Raw genomic sequence first — 26,637 nt, forward strand, 5'->3', positions numbered from 1 at the left:
CCTTGCTGCTTGCCCAAAATGCAGCAGGACCACATGCACGTGGTCCCATTACGCACGCTTCGTGATGTTTAGAAATGCCATCCACAGGGAAGTGGAATAACCTTGAGCATCTCTACATTTTTAAAGGTGATTCACTCTTCTTTATAATTTGTTTTCTATTATTTTAATTCCAGGAAAAGTTCTCTACTAGTGAATTGATATAAACACTGGCTGAATCATGAAATGCAGCACCTCCCATTTAGTTTCTTCCAAAGGAAAGCTCTACACAGTTCACACCATGCTTCTGTCTTCAGAAAGTGCTAACAGCAGGGAGGTCTGGATTCTTCTCCACTCCCAGGCATGCAGGAAGGGTGGTTCTGGCACTTCAGACTCAAAGACAGACTTGCCCCACTTCCAGGGGCCATGGGCAGCATAACAAGCTGCTTCTCCTCAGCTAATCACAGCTTCCTCTACAGCTCTCTATCGTCTGTAAAGCATGAGAACAGTCCTGGCTCACCTGATTGTTTTTTTCTTAGCTTCACACATGATTTTTGAACTGCCAAGCACCTTACATCGACTAAATCAGTGGCAACACTGAATCCAGCTTTTCAGATACTACCATTTTCAGTTATCAGAAAATAGGCTAGCTGATTTCCGAGCACAAGATTTCAGGCAGTCCAGATGCTAACGTTTTTTCTTACAGATGCAATTTCTGTAGTAGCTATGAATTCCAGTCGATTAATACTGAATAAAACACAGTTAATCTTTCAAAAATTTTACAAAACTTCACATTTATGTCTCATTAGTCACCGTACTAATATTATCATTTGAATTCGCTGGCTTCCTAATCTCTTGGTGACTTTCACAGCAACCGTTTATATTTTGACATGTGACTTTTCTAGGTCCTCAGACTATTTTTCCTGAGGTTACAGCTGGAAGTGACTGTATCAGCCTTACTCAGCATTCACTGTTCTGTTATACAACTGGTGCTTGGGGGTGGTGAAAGAACCAGTGTGCTGGTGTTAAACATTTCCTTACCCCTTCCATGCTGGTTTTTTCCATCTGAGCTAAAGATACTTCATCCACTTGCAAAGCATTCCCAATGAGTGACAGTCAGCAGGAAACTGATTTTTGAGCAGCTTCCAATAAAACGGAAACTTTGAAAGGAGAACCTTAGATTTTTAAATCACGTTCACAATTTATTTCACATAAATACCTATAGAACTAAGTTCAGAAATATTTGGGTCTCATTCCCCTAAAACCCCCAATTCAAGCGCTAAACGAGTTAGGATACACCCACCCTGCTCTTTATCCAGATATGCAGCAATGTCATCGACTCACTGAGCTACGCTTGACAGTTCTGTATTTTGAGAGGTACAAAATCTTCTGACAGATACATAATTGAGAAACCCTGGGAAGAAATGTTACTTTGTTTCAGCATCTGCTCTATAAATGAAGATAAGCTAACTAGATTTCTAGTTCCAGAAAATATGACAGCTCTTCTTTGTTTCAGAAAGAATGACATAAAAGACACAGAGGAGTACGCATATGAAAACGGCTTGTAGGACAAGCGCAGAGCTGTTCACAGGTTCCCATGTTCTGTACTACTCACTTTGTCACTGTCTTGTTGTTTGTTCGTATCTTGGTTTTAACTTATGACAGATCTTCTTGGGCACTTCTAAGTGTTATAGGAAGAGGCTCTATTAATACAGCAAGAACATTTTATAGATATAATTTCAGGCGTTGACATACAGAATTGCAAAACATTAACTCAGAAGTTTAAGCCTCTGCTGTAGATACTCCATCAGTATTGGGCACAGGTTACTGTAAGGATTGCTGCATCTCGGTTTCTGTTACACTGGCTGGGTTACTTTCCCCTTCTGATTTTAACTTCTACAATTTCTGGCCTTTTACACCACGGAAAACTGGCAATTCAGAGAAGAGAATGGAAATTAGGACTGTCATTTGTATCGGTACACTGACAAATGGATTGTTAAGCTTGTGTAACATTTGGAGAATGCTTTTTTTATTCCTTAGATGAGATTTGTTAGCAGGGGATTGGAAATGCACTGTGATCCTTCTCTAGTTTATTTCATTTCTCAGTAGGTTTTTTTCCTCGCTTTCCCCCCTCTCTCGGCTATTCGCTTTTTAAATCAAAAGAATTACTTATGAGAATGAAACTATTTTTGATCATACACGGCTTTTTTTTCACCGAGAGGGTGCAGATACAAGATTGGAAGCAGCATCACAGGAATGGCGACAGCAGGCTGCAAGCTCTTCTAACACAGTTGTGATCTACGCAGGGAGCACCCACTTCGGCCTTGTGGGAAGAGTCTCTCTGCACATGCAGTTTGCTCATGTATTTCGATTTGGTGAGAGGAAGGAAAAGTATTCCCTCCGTGAGATTTTAAATGAAGCCACAAACATGCAGTTTCCTCAGCCCAGTTATTCCAAGGAGAGAAATTTCCAATTACTTGGCAAATCAAGAAAGAATATCCGGAGGGGGTCTGAATCAAAGTGCAGCTTTTCCTTTCCTGAGAGGCTGCAGATCCTCCCCCCGTGGAGAAGGCTGCAGCCCAGGAAGCCCCAGGGAACTGCTCATCGCACTGTCTTTCTCTGGGAGACGGTAACAGCACCGCGAGCAGAACACAACCAGCCAGCCAAAGCCCAGCCCAGCACACCAGGAACCCCTATTTCGGCAAGGGAATACAGGAGGAGATAATGCACTAAAGCTTTAGGAGTGTGGAGTCTTTCACTCTGCCTCATATGTAATTTTTTTGGACAACATGAAGCTCATAAACACTCAGACCAGATGGTATAACATACAGCAGCAGGAGATGAAGCTTATTAGCTATTGCTTCCTTCCGCTAATATACAGCCCAGAAGTCTGAAGGACCTTTAAATTACCCTCTGCTGAAAGCAGAGTCCCTTTTGTGAGACAATAGCAGGGATATATCGCGTGCCCTTACACACACATCACTTCATTACGCTTCAAGTCCCTGCTCAAAAGTACGCAGACACCAAACATACTCAAATTAAATTCTCAGAAGATTTTCTAAAATTAGCAAAATACTGCTGTAGACAACACTGAAAATCTAAAATCTAAATGTCTGGCATTTGCAAGGAAGTGAAAAAAGATTCTAATAATACAAAATACATCAACAGTTTTGATACAGGCCCTATCTAGTAACAGTTTGTTACCAGAAGTCTTCTATGTTATTTTTGCATTTTCTTCCTTAAATTGCAGAATTCAAAGAAAAGTGCTTGCAGAGATAATTGGTTTCCTTTGTAATCAGCCCGTTCGCACCTTCCTCTTCCAGAAGTCAGGAATGCTCCATTCCACTGTGCTACAATCACCTTCCGCAACAACTCAATACACAGTTCTAAACCAACTATGCAACTTAAAGGTTAAAAACCCATCCCATCCTTCATTAACCCACAAATCTCATCATAAAGAAAACACTGGGAATAAGAGAAGTAAATAACTACCCAGCTGAAGAGTTCAAAACTACCACATTTCTAAAAGTCTGAACAGCAATAGTTCTTTTGACTTTTTCTTTTCATTTTACATTTTTTCTTGTCCTTTTCAAAACTAATGACTTTCCCTGCAGCTGCAAAAATTAAAAATGCATTTTACCATGTCCTGTTTCCATGTCAATAAACAGTCATTATAACATTCTTTAATTTGATAGTCTATCACACGAATATTACTGGCAAAGGCTCCAGAGCTATATTGAACTGTTGGTGTAGAGCTATATTGAACTGTTCTACCCTATTCCATCGACCCAGCAGGGTAGCACTGATCGTACCTGCGCTCTACCTTCTTCCTATCAACAAGAGTTCGGGGATGCCCCCTGATAAAATTTTTGTCTTCATTAATTGCTCTTTGTGGAAGTTTAAAAGCACAGAATCCTAAATTCACTCAGGTAAGTGCTTCAAATCTCTGTTAAAACTTTGAAAAATCACAACCCCTCTGTTGGCATCCATTTCCTCCCAAGGAGGGCTCACAATGCCACAGACTTGTGGCATGTTAGAGTATTATTCTAGTGTTATACGGAACAAATTAAGGGGACAAGCTAATAAAGATTGGCTTATTTACCTTTATATATAATTTAAAGTAATTGAAATAAAAAGCACATGCTACTTACAGCCCAAATTCAACTCTCCATGGCCCTGGTACAGACGCAAAGCAGACCTGCTGCCCTGACTGGATTTACGTAATTCTGAAATCTGAGGAGAATATGACTATTATGTAAAAAGCTTCCGCTACTTCACAGATGACAAAAAAAACACCATGACATTTTCCTGACAGGATAATTTCCTACCAGTGCTCGTCAGCATACCTTATATTTATGTCCGTGATAATAAGTAAAACTGGTTCTGACAGGTCATATGATGTTAAGAGTTACATGTGTTTAAATCTTCCTTCCTGGTAAGCTTAAATTTGCTGAACTTCAAAGTATGGCAAAACAGACTGCCAATTTCTGCACCTCACATATAGTTTTTGCTTTCTAGGGAAAGAAAGTGTTTTACAGTACTGGAACATTTCTGCTGCCTGCGTATCCTCACCATTGCCAGACTGTAACAGAGGGCAGAAATGAGAATTGGTTGGCAACAGCGCTAAGCTAAAAAAATCAAGGATGAAACAGAAGTGGCCTTAGGCTGAAGAGCACAGCTTTCTCACATTGCAACCCAGGCCTCTTCGCGAAGCCAACGGAGTCCATTCAAGGAAGATTTTGAACATTTAGTTGAATCTGATCAGCTATTGCTCCTGAAGTTAATTTTATATACGTTCTCTACAAAACATTTAGTATGCTCCCAATCTTCAGCTTTTGTCCTATAAAAAAGTTTTCCTTACGTCTTGGGCTAAAAGCAGAAACATCAATTCTTTGTGAATCACTAAAACGTCATTTCCTAGAACACCAGCAATGCTGATTTTTTCACACAGATTTACCAGAAAATATTTGCTGTTGGATCCTCCTGCTAGGAATAACTCCAGTTTGCCTTGCCCATAATGCAGTTCAATATATTTACCTTGCCAGGAAATACATGTTTGTCTATCCAGAAATTTACCGCCGTATGCTCATATTGTTAATGATCAATAAACTTTATCATGCCAATGACTCAATCCCAGATGCTTAACCGATCAGGAATTCGGTCCTCTAAACTAGTGTTTTCTACAAATCTATAATTAACCTAAAAGCCATAAAGCTGTTTCGTACTGCCAGTATTCGTAGAATACAGCTCCTTTCATATTTACTTTGCTGGAAACAGAGAAAACTATGGAAGAAAACAGTTCTAATGATATAAACATGTCACAAAAGCTAGAAGGGCAATCTATGTATGGTACAACCACAAGGACGTTCTTCCCTGCAGTCAGGTCCAGCAATGAGCTTCCCAGCAAGAACAATATTTCTGACGACTTCTGCCAATTCTACTCCATCTCTTTAAGGTACACACCGCTGTGTTTACCAGTTCTTCCAAGAATTAATTTACTGTGTTTGCCAATATCCCCAAACTATATGATATTGGGTCTGCCAGGAATTTACTTCATAAGCTATTCTTGCCAGGATGAGATATTGCAGATTTACATATTTTCAGATAAACAGGAGTTTGAACATTCCAGTGACTACGAAAATGCATAATGTGTACATCTTGAAATGCAACTAGCACGGACTCTTCAGGAGTCAATGACTTTGTCAGCACAGTTTTCTGTCTGCTCATGTTGAGTTGTTCGCCCAGTAAAACAGCTCAGCTTGGAACAGTCAGTAGTGTTATTTGTTAAATCTGGAATTGTCAGATAGCTACAAGTTTCTGATGCAAGTAACTCCAGAGACACGATTTATCTTGCGCTGGTCTCTCCATAGGTATTAGGCCTCAAGAATAATACCTAGAAATAACTGCTTCATCTATAAATTAATTCTGTAGTTACTGTTTGGTTTTTTTCTTTCATATTTCTACTTATAAGACGTGTGAAAGCTAACCAATAAATTAATCCTCTTTGAAGATTAAGACTTGAGATGCACATTTCAGGAATTGTAAGGAGTACAAAAATACTGAAGAAGTATTTGATATTTGGATCTTCTTTTCAATCTTTAAAAAAAATTAATTTGCAAGATCACATGGCATCTCTAACAAAACTTTTGACACAAAAAGTATTTTACAAAATATTAACAGTGCTATTCAATTCTGTAAGATATATTTGAGAATTCTGAAAATGTTTCCTTTGAGTTCATGCCATGCAGAGTTCTGGTTTATACAGGTGGTCTATATATACAAACACATAAATACCCACATGTAATGGTTTTACGTAATCTCAAGAATTCAGCTGAAATTTTTCATAGAAATAAATCCTCAATATTGATAGTAACAATAAACTTCTCATAACAAAAAAACTTCACAGAAATTGCTGATATGCCTGTATTTTGAGTAAGAAATCACATTTTACTCTGAAGCTATTTACTAAATTCAGCCAATATAAATTCTTCCTGTTTCCATAAACACCTAAATTGGTGATTCTTTTCACAAAACTAACTAGATCACTACAGACACCCCTACACTTGCTCCTGTTATAAGCTTCTCTATTATTTTTTTTTATTCCAAAACAATTTTCTTCTCACATTCCATCATTAGAGCCCGTTTGATTTCTATCTCACTCTTCTTCATTATCACTTCGTTCATGACTGTTACTACGTGTCTGTTTTCTCATCTATTCTCACACCTTTCATGGATGAAGTTCATGGGTTTTATCCTCACTGTGCAACCCGTTAATTCATCACATTAAGTACAGGATACTATTTCAGTTGTAGCTAGCAGTGCTAGAGAAGAATATTCTGTCACTACCTAGGGATACAACTATGGATGCCCCTTTAGCTTTAACATGTAGAATTTTTTTATGCAATAGTCTCTAGGAACAGCATGGTACAGTGCTCTCCTTTAAATTTGCTAAAGATTCTGATGAGGAATTTTAGAAAATAATGGATTTAAAATAAACTCCATCTACAGTTTTATGGATTCATGCCAGATGCAGAGTCCAAAACTAAACCTGATTTTTTTTTCTGGTATTGACTGACAGCTACCAAGAACGACCAAGAATTCTCCAACTCCCAGGCCCCATGCCATGAAACCCGGTGTCCTTTTGGAAATAACATACTAGAACTGTAATCAGATCAAACTCTGGCTGAAGTCTGAAATTTTATACTTGGCTTTAGAAACTTTTTTGCTGTTGTATGAATTTTGAGCTCCATCAGTTTCGTATTTCAAATCTGTGTTTCTTGCTATTTAGGTTCCATTTGTGGCGGAAGAAAACTGCCTGATTTAAATCATTAGAAAGATACAGGGATGAATTCCTGGGAAGCCAAACAGATATTACTTAGCAGTGCAGTTACGAACTCAGTTATACCAAACTGAATTTGTCACAGGACATAACTATGATTTCTAGAACAACAAGCAAAGTTCAAGTCCATCCTCACAAACCAGTATGCAAGTATATGTTTTTAAAAACATTTTTATGCTCAATAACACAATAAAACATATTAAATAATAATATCCTAACCTAGGCAATTCATGACAGTAGGTGCCTAGACGTGAGCAAGTACTGTAGTGCTGCCTTGCCTATACCACCATATAGGCTTAACTGATTTTCTACGAACATGGACTCCAAGCCTCACACTGCAGTTTGAAGCAGTACAAGACTGTATTGCTTCTAAGACGACAAATACCAATGCTTGTAAAATAGAAGATCTGCAAATTCATAGACTATTTCATATAGATAAGTTGAATGGAAAAATCTTGGGGCGTATGTTTCCAATAAAATTGTCTCAAACAATAAATGTGTAAAATACTTGTTGGTCTGTGCAAGCATAAACTTGATTTCTAACAGATCTGTCCTGAATAAGTGAGGTTAAGTTCATGCCTGACAATTACTTGCAGAAATGCACACTAATTTGGCCATTTCTCCAAAATTATTAATGCGAGTGCTTTCAGAGGCACTGTTCTGGAAGAATAAATTCAACATGACACGCAGGCTGGTTTCTTACGCCTACGATAAAGCGACTGCAGCCCTTCTGTATGTGTCCAAGCGAGTGATGCTAACACGAATACCAACAGCCACACAGCTTTGCAAACAGGGAGCTCTTCAGAGGCCTAGGTCAATGCAGAGGTTGTGCTTTCATAGTCACAGTGATCAGTCACGGGGCAGTTGCTTCAGGTAGATCTACAAGTACATTTACATCATCTCCAGTTACAACAATACAGCCGTATCTTAGTTAACCAAACTCTCCTAACATGTTCAAGAGGAGGTCATTTATAAAGAAACAAACACGTAAGTTGAGTTTTCTATACAATACTTAGTGGAGAGCTGTATTCATGACTTTTTTTTTCCCCAATACTGCAGTTTTGTAATGCTTTGGAGGGACCATGTGTACATGGACTGAGGTTATCTCTGGCAGCTAGGTATTATTTCTCCCATGAATTATAGGTACTTTCAGACAATACCAGTATTATGAAAGTAAGTTGATTCAGAATATCTGCAGTAAAAGCAAAGAGGCTGTAAGAGTTGTACAGAACAGCTATTCTAATTTTTACACTAATTTACACATCACAGAGGAGACAAATTTTCCAGCTTCAAAAAGCCTATTTTCTATTTTCTTGTAAAAAAAGAAAATTAACTTAGTATTCAGAAAATTGGGAAAGGCTTTTCTCAGTGGGCAGTGAGGGACTGGGTTGCTTTGCATGTGTCCTTATTTTTTTTTGTGTGTGTTTTTTGGTTGGTTTTTTGTGTTTTTTTTTTTTTTTTAATAAGTACCAAAATTTTTAGCTGAGCGATACTGGCCGCACTATAATGGATCAATTTTAACCACTTCTTGAAGAGCAGAGAGTGATTGCCCCTGGAACCCTACTGCTGTTACCTTTAAGGAGACAGGACTCTCACCTTCTGACACACACTCCGATTCCTAAAAATATTCTCCCTGTCCCACCATCCTGCCCAAATCTGTGACAGAGCTAAAGGCAACAGATAAGCCACGTGTCTGTATGAAGTGTGTTAGAAGCAGCATGTGGGCTTCCACAAGCAGCACTCTATCAGGGAATGCTGCAGTAAATTCTGCTCATTTTCTTCCATTTCTTTAGTCTTAGTCTTTAGCTTTTATCTCTAATCAAACAGCAGCTTTCTCTAACCTTAGCTCAACCATCATAAACTCTCAAATATCTGTCCTAGATTTCTGTCCGTATCATGCAAAAGGCTAAAAAAGAGACTTACCTGTTGGCTTTTTTCTCACAATACACTAATTATCCTCAGTTTTTAAATGACTTAGTCATTTCTATAATTAGAAATTTTGTTAAGAGGATTGTTGCATTTGAATTCTTTCATTGGCTTTGTAAGCACATGCAGAGGCCTACAGCCTCAGCGGTGATTTTACACCAAAATGCACACAACACATGCAAAGGTAGTGAGTAATTAAGCAGTCAACATCAGTAAGAGGAGTAGCTACTACTAAGAAAGTATTTCTCCATAGCTATCATTTGATGCTCTCCAGAATTCAAGTTAGTATATCCTACTAGAAATGGAATTTTACTTCAAAAAATATTTCCTAAATTTCTGATATTATGGTATGGTTAGACAGCTAAAAAGTGGGACGTCACTACAAGTCTTTGAAAACATTGTTTGCTTGTCAGAAAGTAATAACCATAATTAGCAGATAAAATAAACAATTTACCTTGAGTGGACTGGTCAATGTTTTTTCTTTTTCTGCTATGGCTATTATAATTAAGTCTTAGCTCTTGGCTGTATTCATTCAGAGTTTCTCTTGAGTCATAAGATTGCCTTTGCTTTCCCCCATCTTCACTTTCGTCTGAAGAACTTGTGTAGGTTAGATCCACTTCATGTTTAACTTTTGACAGTGGCTGGTAGGGTTTGCAGTCCATCTGCTCCATCTCTGATTAAATAGGCTCAAAGTCATGAAAACAAGCAACTGGAACTCCTTACGGAAACAGTCCTGGAAAAAAAACAAACAATAGTCCGTTTCAGATAGCAGATATAAATTTAGCTCACTAAGGCCCACTTTTATTTTTAGTTGATATAAACCAATGAAATTGTATTAATACAACTATAATCCAGGAAAGAATCTGAACATGCCTCACTTTACTGTTTTACTTTAAAAAAAATAGAATTAAAATAACAACAACTTGAAGGAAAAAAAACCCAACACACAAATCTAAGTGCTATCTGTCAGAGACCATATCCTAAGACAATCGCCTCAAAGCTTGTTTGCAAAGCTCGCTGCAGGCCCCCCGGCAGGCCAGCCAAATACAAACCAGCCAAGGAATAAACCGCCACCCAAAACCAGCCTCAACAGGAGCTAGAGGACGGGTACGTCCTTGTGGAAAATGTGTCTAGACACCAACCCCCTCCTCGACCTGCCGGAGCCAGGACTCAGAAAAAACACATGCACAGGACTGGGAAAATGTGGGGTACGTGCCATTGCCTAGGGAACAATCTCCCCGAACGCCTTATAAAAGGCCGTGCAACCAAACGACGGGGAAACTCCCACCACTGACGCACACGGCAGCTACGGAGGTGGTGACTGTCTCTTGCCACTCTATCCCGACCGCTTGCTAGGTTTCTTTCTTTCCTGTCTTTTCCTCTCTCTCCCGTCGCTGTTTCCTCATGCCTTCGTTTGAATTAATGATCAATAAACCTGTCTGATTGGCGGCATTTGACCTCATTTGTGTCTTAATCTCACTCTGGGAATAACAACGAATCTCTACGGCTCGGGTCCGTAACACTATCTATTAGACCAAGCAAAAACTGTATCTCATGCACAAAATATGTTACAAAAACACGTACTTGGTATGAAAGCTAAGACAGAACAATTGCTGTTTCTCTAAAGTGATGCACATTCATCTTAAGGAAAAATAATGTTTTGTATTTTTTAAAATATGAAGCCTAGAAACCAGGAAGTTCACTCTTTTGAAGTATTTTGCTGTAAATTATATTACACTTAATCAAGAATAAGAGACTTCACACTTTAGAAAATGACCAGACTTAGTAAAAACAAAAACACACCACACTGTTACTCTACAGGAGCACACAATGGTTCAGCAGTGGCCATTTTCCTTTAGATTCTGCAGACATTTCAAGAGGAGGAAGCTTCTACCCTGCAGTACAACCCCCTTTTCCTCTGCATCTCCAGCCTAAACTCATACCGACATGGGGGATATACCGATCCTCAATGAAACCTTCCAAACTGCAGCTTGCAGTTTTGTTTATCATTAAAATGATGTTCAAATCCAGCATCACTAAAATCAAGTGGGTTGCAGCTGCACATGCAACGGGTGCACTTGTCCAGTAGCCTTGCCTTGATGAAGCTGTTTCCATCATTAATTCTAAGGCAAACTCTGCAATGAAGTAACTGGGGTTACGGCACGCCTTTTACAGCAGCATGGTTCACCAACCGGGAGCTCTGTTAAAATAAGTTTGCTTGTGGGTTTTTTCATTTGTTTGGTTGGTTTTTGTAAGATTAACAGATGCTATTAACTTAGAAAATGAAATGTTACAAAAAAGGCATCTGTAAATATTAATGATAGCAGACCAAAACCATGTAAGTTAAAAGATATTTTGCTTAATTAAAAAGCAATTGCTCACCGCTTCTTAATGATTTTAAGGTCAGCAGGAGCGGGAAGCAAGTTTAATACTTGGTTTGATATCAGCCCTTTTCCCATCAGCAACAAGGACTTCTAATCCCGTACACTGCCAGCTGCGAGCACACAATATAAATCTCGAAAAGCAACCACAGAAAAAGCGAACACACACAAAAGATAAACATTAAAAAACCCACAGAAAGCGCTTCTTGTTAGAGGTCTACAGAGAATTTGTTTGAATTTTTGAGAAACAACTGATGGTAGCTGTCACTGTGTTCCAACATGGCAAAACTTCATCTCCTGCTTGCGTAGGACACAATACTTTTGAAAGAACCACCTTCCTCAGCAAGAGTGGAAAACACTGCACGGTGTGAAGAGGGCATAAGGCTTCTACCACTACAAGGGAAGAAGCAAATCCAGGCCCACAGAACCCTGGGAGGGGTGGCAGGAGGGGAGACAGACCACTATGGTAGAAGTAACACCGTGGAGTGCGCGCCTTCCCTTCCTGGCCTTTCAGGACACTGTCGGGAGAAAGAGGTGAAAGACACATCTCTGCCTGAAACACAGAATCTCAGGGAGTGTCATGCAATCATTTAACCTGAGATGGAACAGCTCTTCAGAAACAAACTGCACCTGGATAAAGAGCTCTAGCATTTAAAAAAAAAAGAAAAACAAATGCAGTTCACATCTGCTACTCAACAAAGTGGGCCTGAAAGTGCCCAAGACAATAAAAAACTCTTCAAGAGAGAGAACTAAAGAGACAAACTATGGAGCTGCCAACCTGCCAGAGACCAAGGCCGGCTGACCAGTGTGTCATGGAGCTTCAGCAATGGTTCAACAGGTTTTTGTGCTCTGGACTGATCGCACCGTATCAGATTGGTGTTAAGATGCTTCTGTAGACAAGTCACTAATAAGCACTATTTGCTTCTCAAAAGCTATCTGCCTAAGTAATTTACTGTTATTTGCCAACATTGCCTATTATTGCCTAAGAAGTTCAGTACTTAATTTATGAGTCACTTTAATAGTCTGATCTGCGACAGAACACAAAGGTGCTGTGACTTACAAGCACAGGGCTGGCTTAAAAGATTACCTGATGGCTCCGTAGAAACGGTTACTGACTGGGAAAAGCCTTCCTGTATATCCTGTCCGACAGAACAAATGGAGACGATGCTACCGAAGCCAGAAGAAAATGAGGAGAAATTAAGGGCCTCTACTAAGAAGATGCAGCTGCCGAGAAATAAATTTTGCCATGAAGGCAACAAGTGCAAGTAGCCTCAGAGACAGACGGTGCATCCCGCTTCCATAACGAAAATTTAGCTCATTACTGGAAAAATCAGTAGTATACTTACGCACCTTGACTCATGGCAAAAAAAAAAAAAAAAAATACACAGAAGTTTCTCCTCAAAGATAATCTTGCCATGTATCTACCTTGCAAGAGGTTTCAATAGTGACTTTTATTTTTTTGAAACAAGGAACAAAATTTATTGGGTGCAGGGACTTGTAAAACCTAGGCTGCAGAAAACCAACTACTTAACAAAGATTTGCTTTAATTCTTTCAAAACAAGGTTTAATAACCAAAGTCCTGACTTTTTGTGAGAATAGTTTGTAGCAGAAATACATTTAATGACATTAACCAAGGCAGCAGACAGGCAAAATAATTAAATTAATATTAGATTTATTACATATTCCAAATCTTTTCTTTCACTGTGTTTATTTTCACATGTGCTATCTTCTCATGTGTATGGATGTGCATTTTCTCAAATCTAAATTAATGTAAAAGCTTCATGAAATATCCCCTTCAAAGCTGTGATTTTATTATTCCTTATTATGTAAGGCCAAGAACGATTAAACAACACAACCAGCTTGTGAGTATCAGAACCTGAGCACCACATTCCCCCTGCTCGGGGTCTCTGCCACTGCCATACACGACCTCCTTTCCGGCCGCAGGGCTGCGGCAGCCTGGCACGCGTGCGTGCAGGCACAGCCTGCCCTTCCTCGCCGTAACACTGCCCACCAGCACCACTCGCCACCTTCAGCGCACGCCGCGCAGCACCTGGAAGACTTCACGTGAAGTTTCACCCCCTTTCTGGCGGAAGGATACAGACGCAGATGTAACGCAGACTGATCCCAAATTCCCTACACCTTCACTACCTGAAGGAAGAAAATCTCCCGCTCACCTGGCTAACTCTCCCCTTCCCACCCCAAGCCAATTTTGCCAAAGCCATCTGAAACACAGTGGCACTAATGGCTCCCGTAAGGGCTGGAGATACAGCAGCAGAGCGACAAACGTCACAGTAAACATCGACTGCCTTTCACGCACGGACTGAACTTGTGCTTTCTTTATGTTTGCTTAGGGCATTAACGTCTCGTAAACCCACACCTACCTGGCCTGATACAAAAGCAGGTGATAAATCATTTGCAAGAACTGGAAAAATGCTTCATAAAATTTTTCAACAAAAAATGCTTTTATGAAAGAGGAACACATGATAAAAAAACAGATCAAATCTTCAAGCTTTTCTACAATAAGAGATTCAGTTAAATTTAATGAATGAAGGTACATTATGATAACCTGAATTCAAACTATAGCAATCAAACACTTTCAGCTTTTTTATTTTGTTTGGTAAAAGACAACACAATAAAAAACGCAAAACGCTGGAATAAGGCAGGAGTACAAAGAATATTGCCTGAAGGTTTACATGGGTTTCTTCAAATAACTGGCCTTCAAGTAACTAAACAAAATACCCAGCTGATCAATATCAGCTTGACCTTGTCAGCAAAATGATAAAGTCTCATAAAAGCTTACAGTTCCTCTAAGTGACCTTTGTATCAGTGCCTTAATGCTCTCCTCCTTACAAAGGGTAGCACTTTTTTGACCTTTCCATCACTGTTCTGTCATTGAAAGGTTTCACAAAATATTTAACAAAAAAGTATTACAAAATATATCAATACTGTTTATTATACATATAATCATACAAATATATGAAATATGTATTTAAGCACTGAATAGCATGTCATTCTGAGCCATAGTTTTAAACAGATATCATATATAGTTTACAGTTAGACTTGTAGAAGAACATACAACTAATCAATTAAATTCACAATGAAGCACTTTTGCAAATTCAAAAAAAAGCCAAACAGCTCTATTAGATGGGAAAACACCACCTTTTAAGTAATGTAACTAATATAGATACGTATATGGATTTATATTTTTAATGTATGATTTATGCATATTTCTAAATACATGCTGCATGTGTTATTGGAAATTATTTTCACATTTCACTTGCATCAAACCCCTCTCACATCAACCAGCTAACTTTCACGCTCTGCTCAGATCAGAATCCTACTTGCCCTGAAGCACAGTGACGCTAACAGATAACTGTGGCTTGGGAGAAAGCCGGCGATGAGGCTGTTTGCAGCGCACGCACTAATCAATAGGCATTTTACGAGAAAATTCACCGTGTGCATTTATACTGCATAGAGGCTCTGTACTGAAACACAGTGATGCCACGGAGATCACGTTACTTTGAGACAGTGCCTTGTATAAATTCTTCTCAGGCTCCTCTGATAGGGTTCCCATTTAATGAGCAAATTTCCATACCGACTACCCACCACCAACCCCCTCAAATCATCAGTGCATACCCAGTTGGTTACCAGTAAGTCCAGACTTATTTAGAGAGGTCAGGATATGGATGATAATGAGTACCGTGTAGCTGAGCAGAGTCTTTCGGAAAAGTACAAGAGTAAAAACATGAAGAACTGTAACCTTTTTTGGCCTTAATTAAACATAATGTCCAATACTCAGACATTCCAAACTACTTAGAATTAAAATGTAATTGCAGTTATGATGCTAAAATATGACCACAAAACAGTCCTTGCTGGCATATATTCAAACCTATATTCAGAAGGCAGCCTCCTGTAATTCCATTTTTCATTCTCAGAGGGCCGTTCAACCAACTACAAACCCCAGCTCCACACCTGCTCAACTCTTTCCTGTATTTCTTTTCTTTCAACATATACCCTTATCTGAAGGTTACCATTTGCTTATCATCTTTTCAGACCACTGGTTTCTGAAAATGAACTACTAAGCAGGTACTTCACCTCTGGATTGCTGAAGGCAAAAAGAATGGTACCTTTATTCTGCAAGTCTTTTCTGAAACACAAACCTGTAAAATATGAAAGGCAAAACAAAGCAAACGCTCTTGATTTAGAGCTTTGAGAAATGCAATAAGGAGTGAAAAAAAAGGAAAAATATTCTGACCTTATACATAACTTCAAAAACTATATCCCTCAAATATTTGTTTAGCTATTACAAACAAAGGAAGTCCTTCTGTCATCCTTAAAGTTTGCTGTTTTACAGAACAGTTACGCGCAGTGAGAAAGATACCAGATGAAAACAGTTGAGCAGCAGCAGAGCAGGAACAAATTGTGTTTCTAGCTGATGCATGGAATTAGATAGCACTATGAAGAAATACGGAAAGTCCGCTTAAGTCTGCAGGATGGAAGCAGGTAATACTTTCCACTGGAAGGTAGAAAGTCACTCTAAAATCAAAAAAAGTAATTGAAAGCAATCCCTCGAAGACTGACTGAAGAAACTGAGAATTTTCAAAAAAACAAGCAGCAACCAAAATTCACAGGCACATTTTCTGTGGATCATAAAATATCAGCACATCAAAAGATGTCTGAAGACAACATAATGAAGTACGGATCACTAGGTACAAGAAGCCCGGTATTCCTCTGTGTGTGAGTGAGACTGTGAAATACTGAGACGCTGCGTTATTCCTGCAAGTGGACTACACAGTACCTCTTAAGCAGAACAGATGTACAGATAAAAGAAAACAACGTGAGAATATGAGTTTTTGCATATCTTTCTAAATCAGATACGTAAATGTAAAATATATTTTTCAGGGACACACCATGGGTTTAACACACTCCCTAGAGGATGTGCTGCTTTAACCTATGGATGGATTACACTTGCCCATACATTTATAGCAGTCACTGTGATAGATACAAATGGAATGAGGTTCATTTTCACATTTAATGATCTTCATTTAAAATTAGCCAAAGTCTAATTTAATTCTAGTTAACAAAGAAATTCAAAGTGTTGCCCATTTTATCCAAAGTTTCAGAGAGAAAACGCTGCAGAATAGAACTGTAAAGAAAGTCAGGTTGTTGCAGTATTTTGTGGCATATGGCAAGGCTGAAAGTGAACTGAAAAACATACGTTATGTCAGCTACTCAACCGTGATACAGAATTCTTGGCCAACACGTGCCCTTCGCTTTACTTGGAGAATTGCCACCGACTGTAAAAATCACACAACTCCCTAATGTTTTCTTTTGGAAACCCATCTTTTGATGTTAGTGAGCGTAAGTAACGGAGGTTCAAGCACAAAAGATCAAGCTCTACTGCTGCGGGACAAAGTACACCCGTCAGAGTGATACATCCTGGGCAGGTTAAGAACATCTCCTGAACTCTATGCCTTTCTGAAGAACTGTATTTTAGGAAACACAATTCCTGATTATATTACAGGATAACTCCCAGTCTGAACTCCTAATTTCAAATAACGAAAGCACTATGAAAAGTGTCCCAGCATCTCAATGCTTCAACTAGGAATCCTGCAGAACTCTGGGCTTAAGTAAAACTAGCCAAGTACTTGACATCTACAGGTTTGGTCCAGAACACGGGCACGTCATCTAATGCCTTAGCTACTTAATTCCTAACGGTATGGCAGGGACACTCTAGTGAAAGAGGTGAAGGAAGTTTGCCCTATGTAAGAGTGTAGGTTGAGATTACAGGATCAATGTTCCAATGTAGATCTCTCAGAAGTAGGTTTTTTACTCCAGGGAGGATGTATGGTTAAAGCTGTATTTTCTTAGTAAAAGACATTATAAGGGAATAGAATTGAAGAAAGAGACATTCCCCCTCACATTCAAGTACACCTAGGACAACTAAGCTTCCGCCCGTTGTACAGGGTGTTTTCAATATATACCAGGCACTTCTCCATACTAAATATTTCCAGATGAAGTGTTGAAAGGCCTATAAATGGAAGCTCAGGTTGCTCTCCACTGTTATGATTACCATTTTGGTGTCAAGAGCATAATTTTGCATTGTAAAAACCTAAAATTAGGAGACTCCACTTAATAACTGAGTTCTATGAAAACACAGTTTAATCTTGGAGCTCTTCTGAACTGATGATGTAAACAATCTCACAATGTTTTTTTCTATTAAACACTGATGTAAGTGCCATCATTTATCTAACAATATAATACAACAGTGAAGCATACATGTACTTATGTATAGGCTGGTAGGAAAAATGGAATCTTCATTTCATCTAGGAGTCAGCAAGCATTGCCATTTGGAAGGTATGCTATTTTAAAATACATCGACCTGTACCAAGTATTGTTTTCATTTATATGTGACAAGAACACAAAAAATGTGAATCGTGCTTTGCTATTTGTTGATAATGCAAGTTGTATAGGCATCAAATTGAGATAATTATTGCTATGTCTCTTTTCCAACTGTGTGCTTAATTAAGAAGACCCAGTAAGACCTAATTAGCAACAACGTAATTTTTAAAATCCAATTTAGTAGCTCAGAGATTACAAAAATTGAAAATAACATGTTCCATTTAGATATTATTAATTTTTTGAGATACCAATTTAAATTTTTTAGCACAATAAAGTTAGTACATGAGAATAACTTACCAGACCTCAATACCATGGAACATCTGAAAAACAGCTCAAGTATTAGATTGTCACTGATCCTAGGATGCCTTGGCAATGGCGTTTTAAAAACATTCACCTGACAATTTTGTCCACATTTTCACTTTTCCTGTTTCTAATAAGAATAAAGCAAGAAGTCTTCACTGAACAAATGAGACTCACTCACCAGAGTGTTTATGGACTACCAAAGCACAAGAACAAGTCTAAATACCATCCCACTTGATGAGACAAAAGATTTGATCAGCTGACGTCACAGTGAACAAAGTCACAAAAAAAGGAATTTTCCTGGTAGATTTTTTCCCCCCCCCGGCATTATTCTTATGTTTTCAGTCTCCTCTCTAAGAAAGCTCCCACAAGACGTTGTGGCAGATCTCAGGGAGCCACAGCAATTATCTTTTCCACTTGCAAAAACAAAAAATCCCACCCCCAAAAAAATCTCAAAAAACCACTGACATCACTCACATTTCCAGCTGAATACTGCTAATGGGACGTGTCATCTTCAATGTTATCAGAATCTCTCCAGTATTGTCTACTCCTCAGCTATGCTGTGGCTTTTTCATATTTAGACTGATGACCTTTCGAGGCCCATTTATTCTTGCTGCATTACAACTTTAGGATTTCTAGAAGCAGCAGTGATTCAGCAACATGTTTATTTCCAGTACAGGCTTGAAATGTTGGTGCACTTGCAGTACGCAGACGATCTATAGTTTAATATCCTGCAAGTATACGGACACTCAAACAAGTTATCACAGCAGTGTGTAAGAACTTTTATAAAGCCACCGTTCTTCACTACACATAGAAAGTGAACTTTCCAGTCTTTTCCTAAATGCTTAGTTTTGTTAACTTTTGCTCTTCTAACTCTTGGAAGTAATACCATCAACCATTACGCAGTTTAGACATCACCTACTAAGTTAGAGCTTTAAAAGCTTTATAGGCATTTGAAGTACTTTTTGCAAAAAGACCTGACTACTGCCTGACCAGAAGACCAACACTGTATCACCTTCATGTGAATTATCATTCCGGTTGCTATTTGCATGCCTGACACCATCATGCCTGAGAACCGATCTTACTGTTCCTTTTCTTCTTGCTCTGATGTCTGTCAAAGTATTCAGTGTCTTCAAGTGCCATTGTTCTGACAAGCAGACCCTCCCAATGGACTTGTACTATACACTGTGACTCCCAGAACTGCTATTATTTGAGCTGGTGTCAGATTGATTTTCTTTCTGTTCATGATAGTGCTATGATCTTGCAGGGTTGAAATTACTGCTGATTTATGCCTTGATGCAACCCCTCGAGAACTGGCTTGTATCAGCATGTCACCTGTGAAAAGGTACATTTGAATCCTCAGAGATCTTTCTAGTGGAACCTTTGTTCTCATTTCAATAGAGAATCCTTTGTAATGGATGTTTGCTAGAAATTTCTCCTGCAAGTACGAAGTCTTCTGTAGTGCAAACTGGAAGTATATTATGCATCCATCCATTTTTACCAGTCTGTGAGAGCCTTCTTGGCAGAGATTAATTTAAGTGCTCCATCCACAACCTTTGGTTTTCAAAAATTGATTATACCATTTTCTTTAGCACTCCACAAAAACTTTACAGCTTCTGCTGGCACTGAAGAGTGGGAATATTCCCTAGTTTTATGTCTAAAGGCTCACCTACATGAGGAAATGTAACAGACTAAAACCATACCATTATGCCTCTGGCGTGTTTGTGGAATAATAGTCTTTTATGCCAGGGCCTTCTTTTAATTGGACTTTCGAACAGGAAATAATTTCCTCTATTGTTTAAGCATTATTCACATCTTTACATACTTCACCTATTAACATCAAGGACAGTTTTTGCACTTTCAGTACAAGTAGCCTCTTGCCTACATCTTTGTGATCAATTTTCCCATAAAACCTAACATCTCTTCTACAAAAATACATTAACAGCTAGGCATTGGCTTTACATTTAAACAATTCTAACATGGTAAATTGCAATTGAAATCTTCTCATCTGTTTTTAAAATCAGCCTCTGAAATCTTAACTTTTTTTTTTCCTCTCCTTGTTGGTAGAGCTAATTTAGGTAAGCTAATTTTTTTCTTTCCATGTATGCTTTCCCTTATAGTGGAAGAGTGAAGACAGACACGGGGATTCAGTCATGCTTTTTACAGCTTTATAAAGGACTTGGCCACTTAGTTCCACACTACTGCACAATTCCATACTAGGGAAAACTTTTTAGGCAGATACAAAAATACCATACAAATTCAGACAGAGGTTCTATGTTGAACATGAATTTGTTCAATTATGTATGAAAAAACCCAAGAACTTTAGCAACTGCACTGAAGCACATGCAAGTTTTGATATATTTTAAAAAATTCTTTACCTCACTGAAAGTAATCATTTCTACTACAAAGTATTTCTTAGAAACAAATGGTTGTATTTGATAAACAACGGTTTACTACATAAAGCACCTTCTCAGTAGGACCTCTTAACACTCCTAGACAGGATAAAAAAAAAAAACCCCAAACATTTCCATGAGGAGTCCCTGTCCAATGCCCATGTCTTCTTTCAGTGTAAGTGCTTCTGGAACAGATACTGTCCTTTCTCCTAATTTAAGCACCACTACGAACAGCAGTCTTGCAGGGACTACAAGAAGGACTGAAGCAGACAATCTTTTGGAAACTGGTACTCTGTAACAACCAATTTCAGTTCAAAAGAAGATAGGAGTTTGCTGCAACTGATTCTTCCTACTAAACAAGAAACTAAACAGAGGTATCTAACAAATCAAGCAGTGCTACTCTCCTGTTTAGGTGCTGGAAGGAAGATGAACCTTCAGAAAGACGTCAGCAGCCTCTGTATCCCTGATGACTATCAACGGAGACCAGGATGATTACAACGCAACCTTGGGTAGATAAGTTAGGAGAAACGAAACCGTGCCACGCTTCATTTTTTGGAATAAGTTCTCAAAATTCTCAGCTACTTAAGCCCTTATATAGTACACCTAATATATTACTGTCACTATGACCACCCTGCTAATGCACTTGGCAAGAATACATTCTCCTTAGCGCTTGTGCAATAACTCCATTTAGCTCAGCTCCCTTTCTTCAGCTGAAAAAATCATAGCAAGAAGAAAGCGAAGGATGAAACTGAAATAGGTGGCTCTGGTCTGTTGCTTTTATACATATGTGTAGACACACACATATCTCTATATTAGCTGCATTCAAAAAGATCAGCATCATTATCCTGCCTTAATATTAGGATGCGCTGTTGTCTTGGTGAATCATTTTTCCTCAGGGACGTTTTGTGGGTAACAATTCCACTCATGTTAATTCTATTTACATTGGGAACACTGTAGTACACATTTAACGTGAAGCTGTGTTTCTTTCAGGAGCAAGAAAAATGTCACTTTCCTTTCCCAAAGCACCAAAGGCTCCTTTTACTGTCACAGAACACAATTATACGTTAGGGCTCTGCTGTCTCTTTCCAGCCAACAAGGCAAGAAAATGACCTTTCTTTAACCTATGGCTGAATTGCATTATACTCGGTTCAGTAGATACCCTCTTTTATATTCTCCCCTATCAAGCACCTTCTTACCGAGGTTATGAGATAGGCACTTGCCTTTCACATCTGCTAGTGATTTCATTTTTTCCAAAAAATTTGCTTTCATTTGAGGAGGGATGTTAACTCATCGCACATTTCATACTCTGTAACATTTGTGAATACCTGAAAACACTCCAAGCTGCCAGGAGACTCTGCCAGCAGTACTTGGTTACTAGCTGCTGTGTTTTGCCTCACCACACGATCCTGTAAAAGATCACAAAGAAATACGCCACGCACACTCACTTTCTCTGCGTCACGCTACGGTCTTGTGCAGAATAACAATGCTCTGCAACAGTCCCTGTGTTCCTCCTCCATCCTGTGAAGCAGTCTGCATGTCTGGTTTGTCTTGTCTTACAGGAGCTTGGTAATGAAAGGAAGGAGACACTCCCCAAAGCACAGGTGTCTAAACTGCGCTTTGGTTTACATGAACAAGATGCTTGGGGAAGCAGAAAAAAGTAGCTGTGGCATTAATGCAGTAAGCCACTGCTGATCTGCACGAGAGAGCAAGTCAGCAGCGGAGGATCTGCGAACATGATGCTGAATGACAAATATCATTGCTGAAGAAAATTGCACCATACAGCTGCAACAGAGTGTTATGTTTTAAAATTAAGAAAGTTCAGAGATGAAAGAACACCATGCGAATCATTACTTAGATGCATAGCTCATCTCGCAAGTAGCCACGTGAATGAGCTCCCCTAGAAAACATTTGGCATCACTGCTGATCTGGAGAGAATTCTAAACATTCATTTCAGTGCTCTTAGGTGTACAGGAGTTCTAAGGTTCAGCCATTCGCTATATGACAAGAAAGTTTCTGTCAACTCTTATTACAGACGACTGAGATTACTATCTCCTCTAAGAAAGCAGGTTGTGTAGCTTAAGGATACCTTCCCAAACGCTACCATTTTACCAGCACGTTGTTTGTTACATTAACACTGAAGGCATTATTAACACAGAGGTAAAATGCGACTGCAGGCACCCAAGGAGACAGGCTAGTAGCATACATTACATTCATCTTGTGAAGAACACTGTTCTCTTAAAAGCTTACCTCTGAGTTATTGCTTTTACATCACAGGGAAAATAAACGGAAAGTACCAAACATTCAAAATAAAATGAAACAGTCATTTCTTGTTCTGTCATAAAAAAAATCTTTGTATCACTTCATGCCCAAGTGACTGTTAGCTTGTGAGATGTCTGGAGCTACATACAGTTCTGTCATTTCCAAAATCCACTGAACATCATTCTCCCTAACAGACTAGCAATACAATGTATAGTTGCATATGAGATATAGTCCTACATACTTCTGAAAGGACAAAACTACTGTTTAGTGGAAATACTGTGCAAAATTGTAGAACAACTGTTTACATATCTTGACTGCCCCTACATCAATGTGACAACCTGTCAAGGTGAATTTTTTTGAAAGTTGATACCGGCTTTGGAATTCTTTGTGAACTAAGGATAGGATCTCTATTACAATACTGCAAAAAAGACCTGAGAAATATCTGCACTAATTCCTTGGAAGACCACCAAATAAAATACAGGCTTCACATCCACCTACACTCATCTCTATAACTACGGAACAAAAGCGTATCGTCCACGATGAAAACAAAAAGCCCAAATCAAACAAAAACCACCAAAAAACCCCATCCAAGCACCCCAAAAACCACTGGAGATGCAGCGTGCGATCCTTTTCCTAAAAGCACAAGTCTGCAAATGCTACTGAATCACAAGTTCTGACACTTGTTCACTTACTGAGCATCCAGCTCTCAAACGGTGGCATTTGTTTATGGTTTTTACAAACATAAATAAATTTTTTTTGGCATAGAAATGCCTCCCACACATAGAATCTACTTATATTTTTATATCTTACCCTTCTAAAATTACAAGGAACACAAACCTGCAGTCTAAACTAGAAATATTAACATGAAATGTGCTACTAAAATGGTCATTAGAGGGTCTATTCCTCATTTAGCTCCAACAATTCTCAAAGTTATTATTAACACACTTCCAGATAACCTTGAATCAGGACTGGAGACCTAATCACTGTTAAAATATATCTATATATATATCTCTATATATCTCAACCTCTTAATCCTACTCCTACATACAATTCTTACAACAGTTGACTTTGAATTACATCTGGTGAAGGTGGTGCCAGAAAACCAAGAGACAGAAATGCAGTAGCTCTGGTCCTGCAGGCACTGTTCTACGGGTGCTTTTCTGAGAACAGCAGAATCTGGTCCCAGAGTGACATCCCAGCTGGAGCACTGGGAAGGGGAAACAATTATTTTTCCAGTGGCTTCAGTGGATCTAGATATTTAGTGACAGGAGCATTGGATGAGCATGACAGAGAGCAGCATTTTAACAAAAAGAATGAAACAGTCAACTTACTGCTGGAAATAGCTGAACAGTTGGAGGAAGGAAAAAATTACCATCAGTGGACTAAAAGAGATTTAGTTTCAATTTTTCTTCTGCAGCTAATGGAATATTTAAAAAAAAAAAGAAAAAAAAAAGGGTAAACTATAGCTACACCAAGCTTTCTGTAACAGATATTGTTGCCTAGTGATACAACTACACTACTCAATTGATTTAAACAAATTTACGGATGAGCACACATACAGAACTGGACCAAGGGTTCCAGGGCTCACCAGAACTGTTTCCAGGTATTGCTATCTCCAATACCATGATGGCCAGTGCGCTAGCTGTGTGTCAGAAGAACACACAGATATTTCTATTTAGACTTTTTTCCTCCCTTAATTAAGATTTTTAGTAAGTTGTTTTGCCTTTAATTCCTAAAACATTCATTATTCTTAAACACTTTCATTTCCATTAATCTTCAAGGTCAGTTCAGTAGCGTAAGAGTTTTCTTCTTACTGAAATGAGCAGCTAATTCTACATTTGAAAAGCCATGTCTCAACAACACATCGATCTGCGTGACCTTCTCTGAAACCTTCTCGTTTAATACCTAAAACTGCTGAGAATGAAGCATGATTTCCCTCTAGCTCTTGTCAAACTTTTTTTATGTTAAGTCAAGTGCCAGGAGTCTTGCAAAATCTTGTGAAGTACACAGGTCTTTTATTCTTTCAAATGACAATCTGACCTAAGTTTCCTGTTTAAATACAGTGTCTATGCAGTCAGTAGGTGTCCAAAACATTGTAACACTAGTACCTCAGCGAAACAAGTAAACGATTAAGCGATCCTCCACTTTAATGGGGAATGTGAGGAATTTTTCTGTGTTTAAAAAAAAGAAAAAACACAATGAAACCAAGGCTGCACTAACCAGACACCAAGAAACACAACTGCTGGAATGTGAACGCTTTTTTACTTTATAATTTTATAATTCATGATTGGAAGGATGAGCCCATTAGGATTACAAATTTACAAGTTACATGGTTAAGGTCATCGTCAATACTGTGATCTTGCACAGTATTTCAAAGTGAAGCCTGAGCAAATACAGTGGAACTGCTGGAGCTGCAATAGTCACCACTTTATTGACTCTGAAAGTTAGAAATACTTTTTTTTTTCCAGAGTGAGAACATGCATTCTTCTAAAATCTGCACTTCTTTTAAAATCTACATGCATTCCTCTAAAACTTGATAGGAACTGCATTGAAGCACAGTGGCATAAATGAATTTAGACTCAAACTTCATGCATTTAGCAATGTAATCCTGTGATTTCTCCTTTAAAATTCAAACAAGAGAACTAAGATAACCGTTACAAATGCACCGGGAGAAACACTGAAAAAAAAAGTGTCGTATTAGCAGCTTGAAAGGGTCCATTTTACAACCACAGATGTTTGGAGGCTGAACTACTTCAATAATTTGGCTTTAAACCATCTTAAGCCATATTACAGTCCCAAAGTAATTCACATAACAAACTGTATTAAGTGAGTTTGGAATTAAAAATCTTCCTTTATCTACTCAGCAGAAGGAGAGTAAAAGACAAGTTAATGTTTCAGTGAAAGTGTGCGGCACACAAAGTGTTAAAAAATGAGTTAAGAAATCATTACTTTTTTTGGATAACATTCAAATGTTGGTGCACACAGATCCCAAATTAATCAGTTGACCAAAACACCGAGTAAATTTATCTCCCTGATGAGTTTAAACATAAAAGAAAACATGAGAAATTGAATTCTTATAGCATAAATATCTTGGCGGAAATCTGGAATGTAATCAACATTACCATATTTACTGAAAGTTAAAGACTTAAATTAATGAGTACCTTGTGTTTATCTACCAAATTTCAACTTGCTAATCTAGTCTGATCATCATGTCCCAAGTCAAATGGTTATGAGAAATGCTCAATACATGTTTAATAACGATCAAATGCCTTTTTACATCAAAACAACCAAAACTTAACACAGAATACATTTTCATTAACACATAAAAATGGAAAACGGATCTGCTAGGGATACTGGTGTTCATAATAACAAGTTATCCTTTAGCATAAATGTATGTATCGCCTGCACTGACAGGGTAAGCAACACGTTCAGTGATCTGTGTGGCTAACCTTAAAAGTATTAGTTCAGATTTTAGCTAATGGATACTAATTCTCATATCACAATTTAATCTTTAAACTGCAATAATAAATATGTATGTGAAAAATTACCTGGAACGTTTAAGAATCATGTAAAAAATGACGCATTCTGCCCATGAGAAGTATTGTGCTCAGAAAACACAGATCAATTGAGAAAAAGCTTAGGTAATATTTAGAAATCTATC

The 26,637-nt window shown here is 38.4% G+C and overlaps 1 protein-coding gene across 5 annotated transcripts in view; it reads right to left on the reverse strand.

Annotated features, from left to right (window-relative positions):
• Nucleotides 1-26,637, reverse strand: part of TENM1 (teneurin transmembrane protein 1) — a 1,260,898-nt gene that overhangs the window by 241,967 nt on the left and 992,294 nt on the right. For all 5 annotated transcript variants that reach the window (XM_075435330.1, XM_075435332.1, XM_075435331.1 and 2 more), the window contains one exon: nt 9,696-9,974. In XM_075435330.1, the coding sequence (XP_075291445.1) occupies nt 9,696-9,912 (217 nt within the window). In that variant the 5' untranslated portion in view covers nt 9,913-9,974. The remainder of the gene's footprint in view (nt 1-9,695; nt 9,975-26,637) is intronic.

The sequence above is a fragment of the Opisthocomus hoazin genome, chromosome 14 (genome assembly GCF_030867145.1).
Source record: "Opisthocomus hoazin isolate bOpiHoa1 chromosome 14, bOpiHoa1.hap1, whole genome shotgun sequence".
NCBI classification, from domain to species: Eukaryota; Metazoa; Chordata; class Aves; order Opisthocomiformes; family Opisthocomidae; genus Opisthocomus; species Opisthocomus hoazin.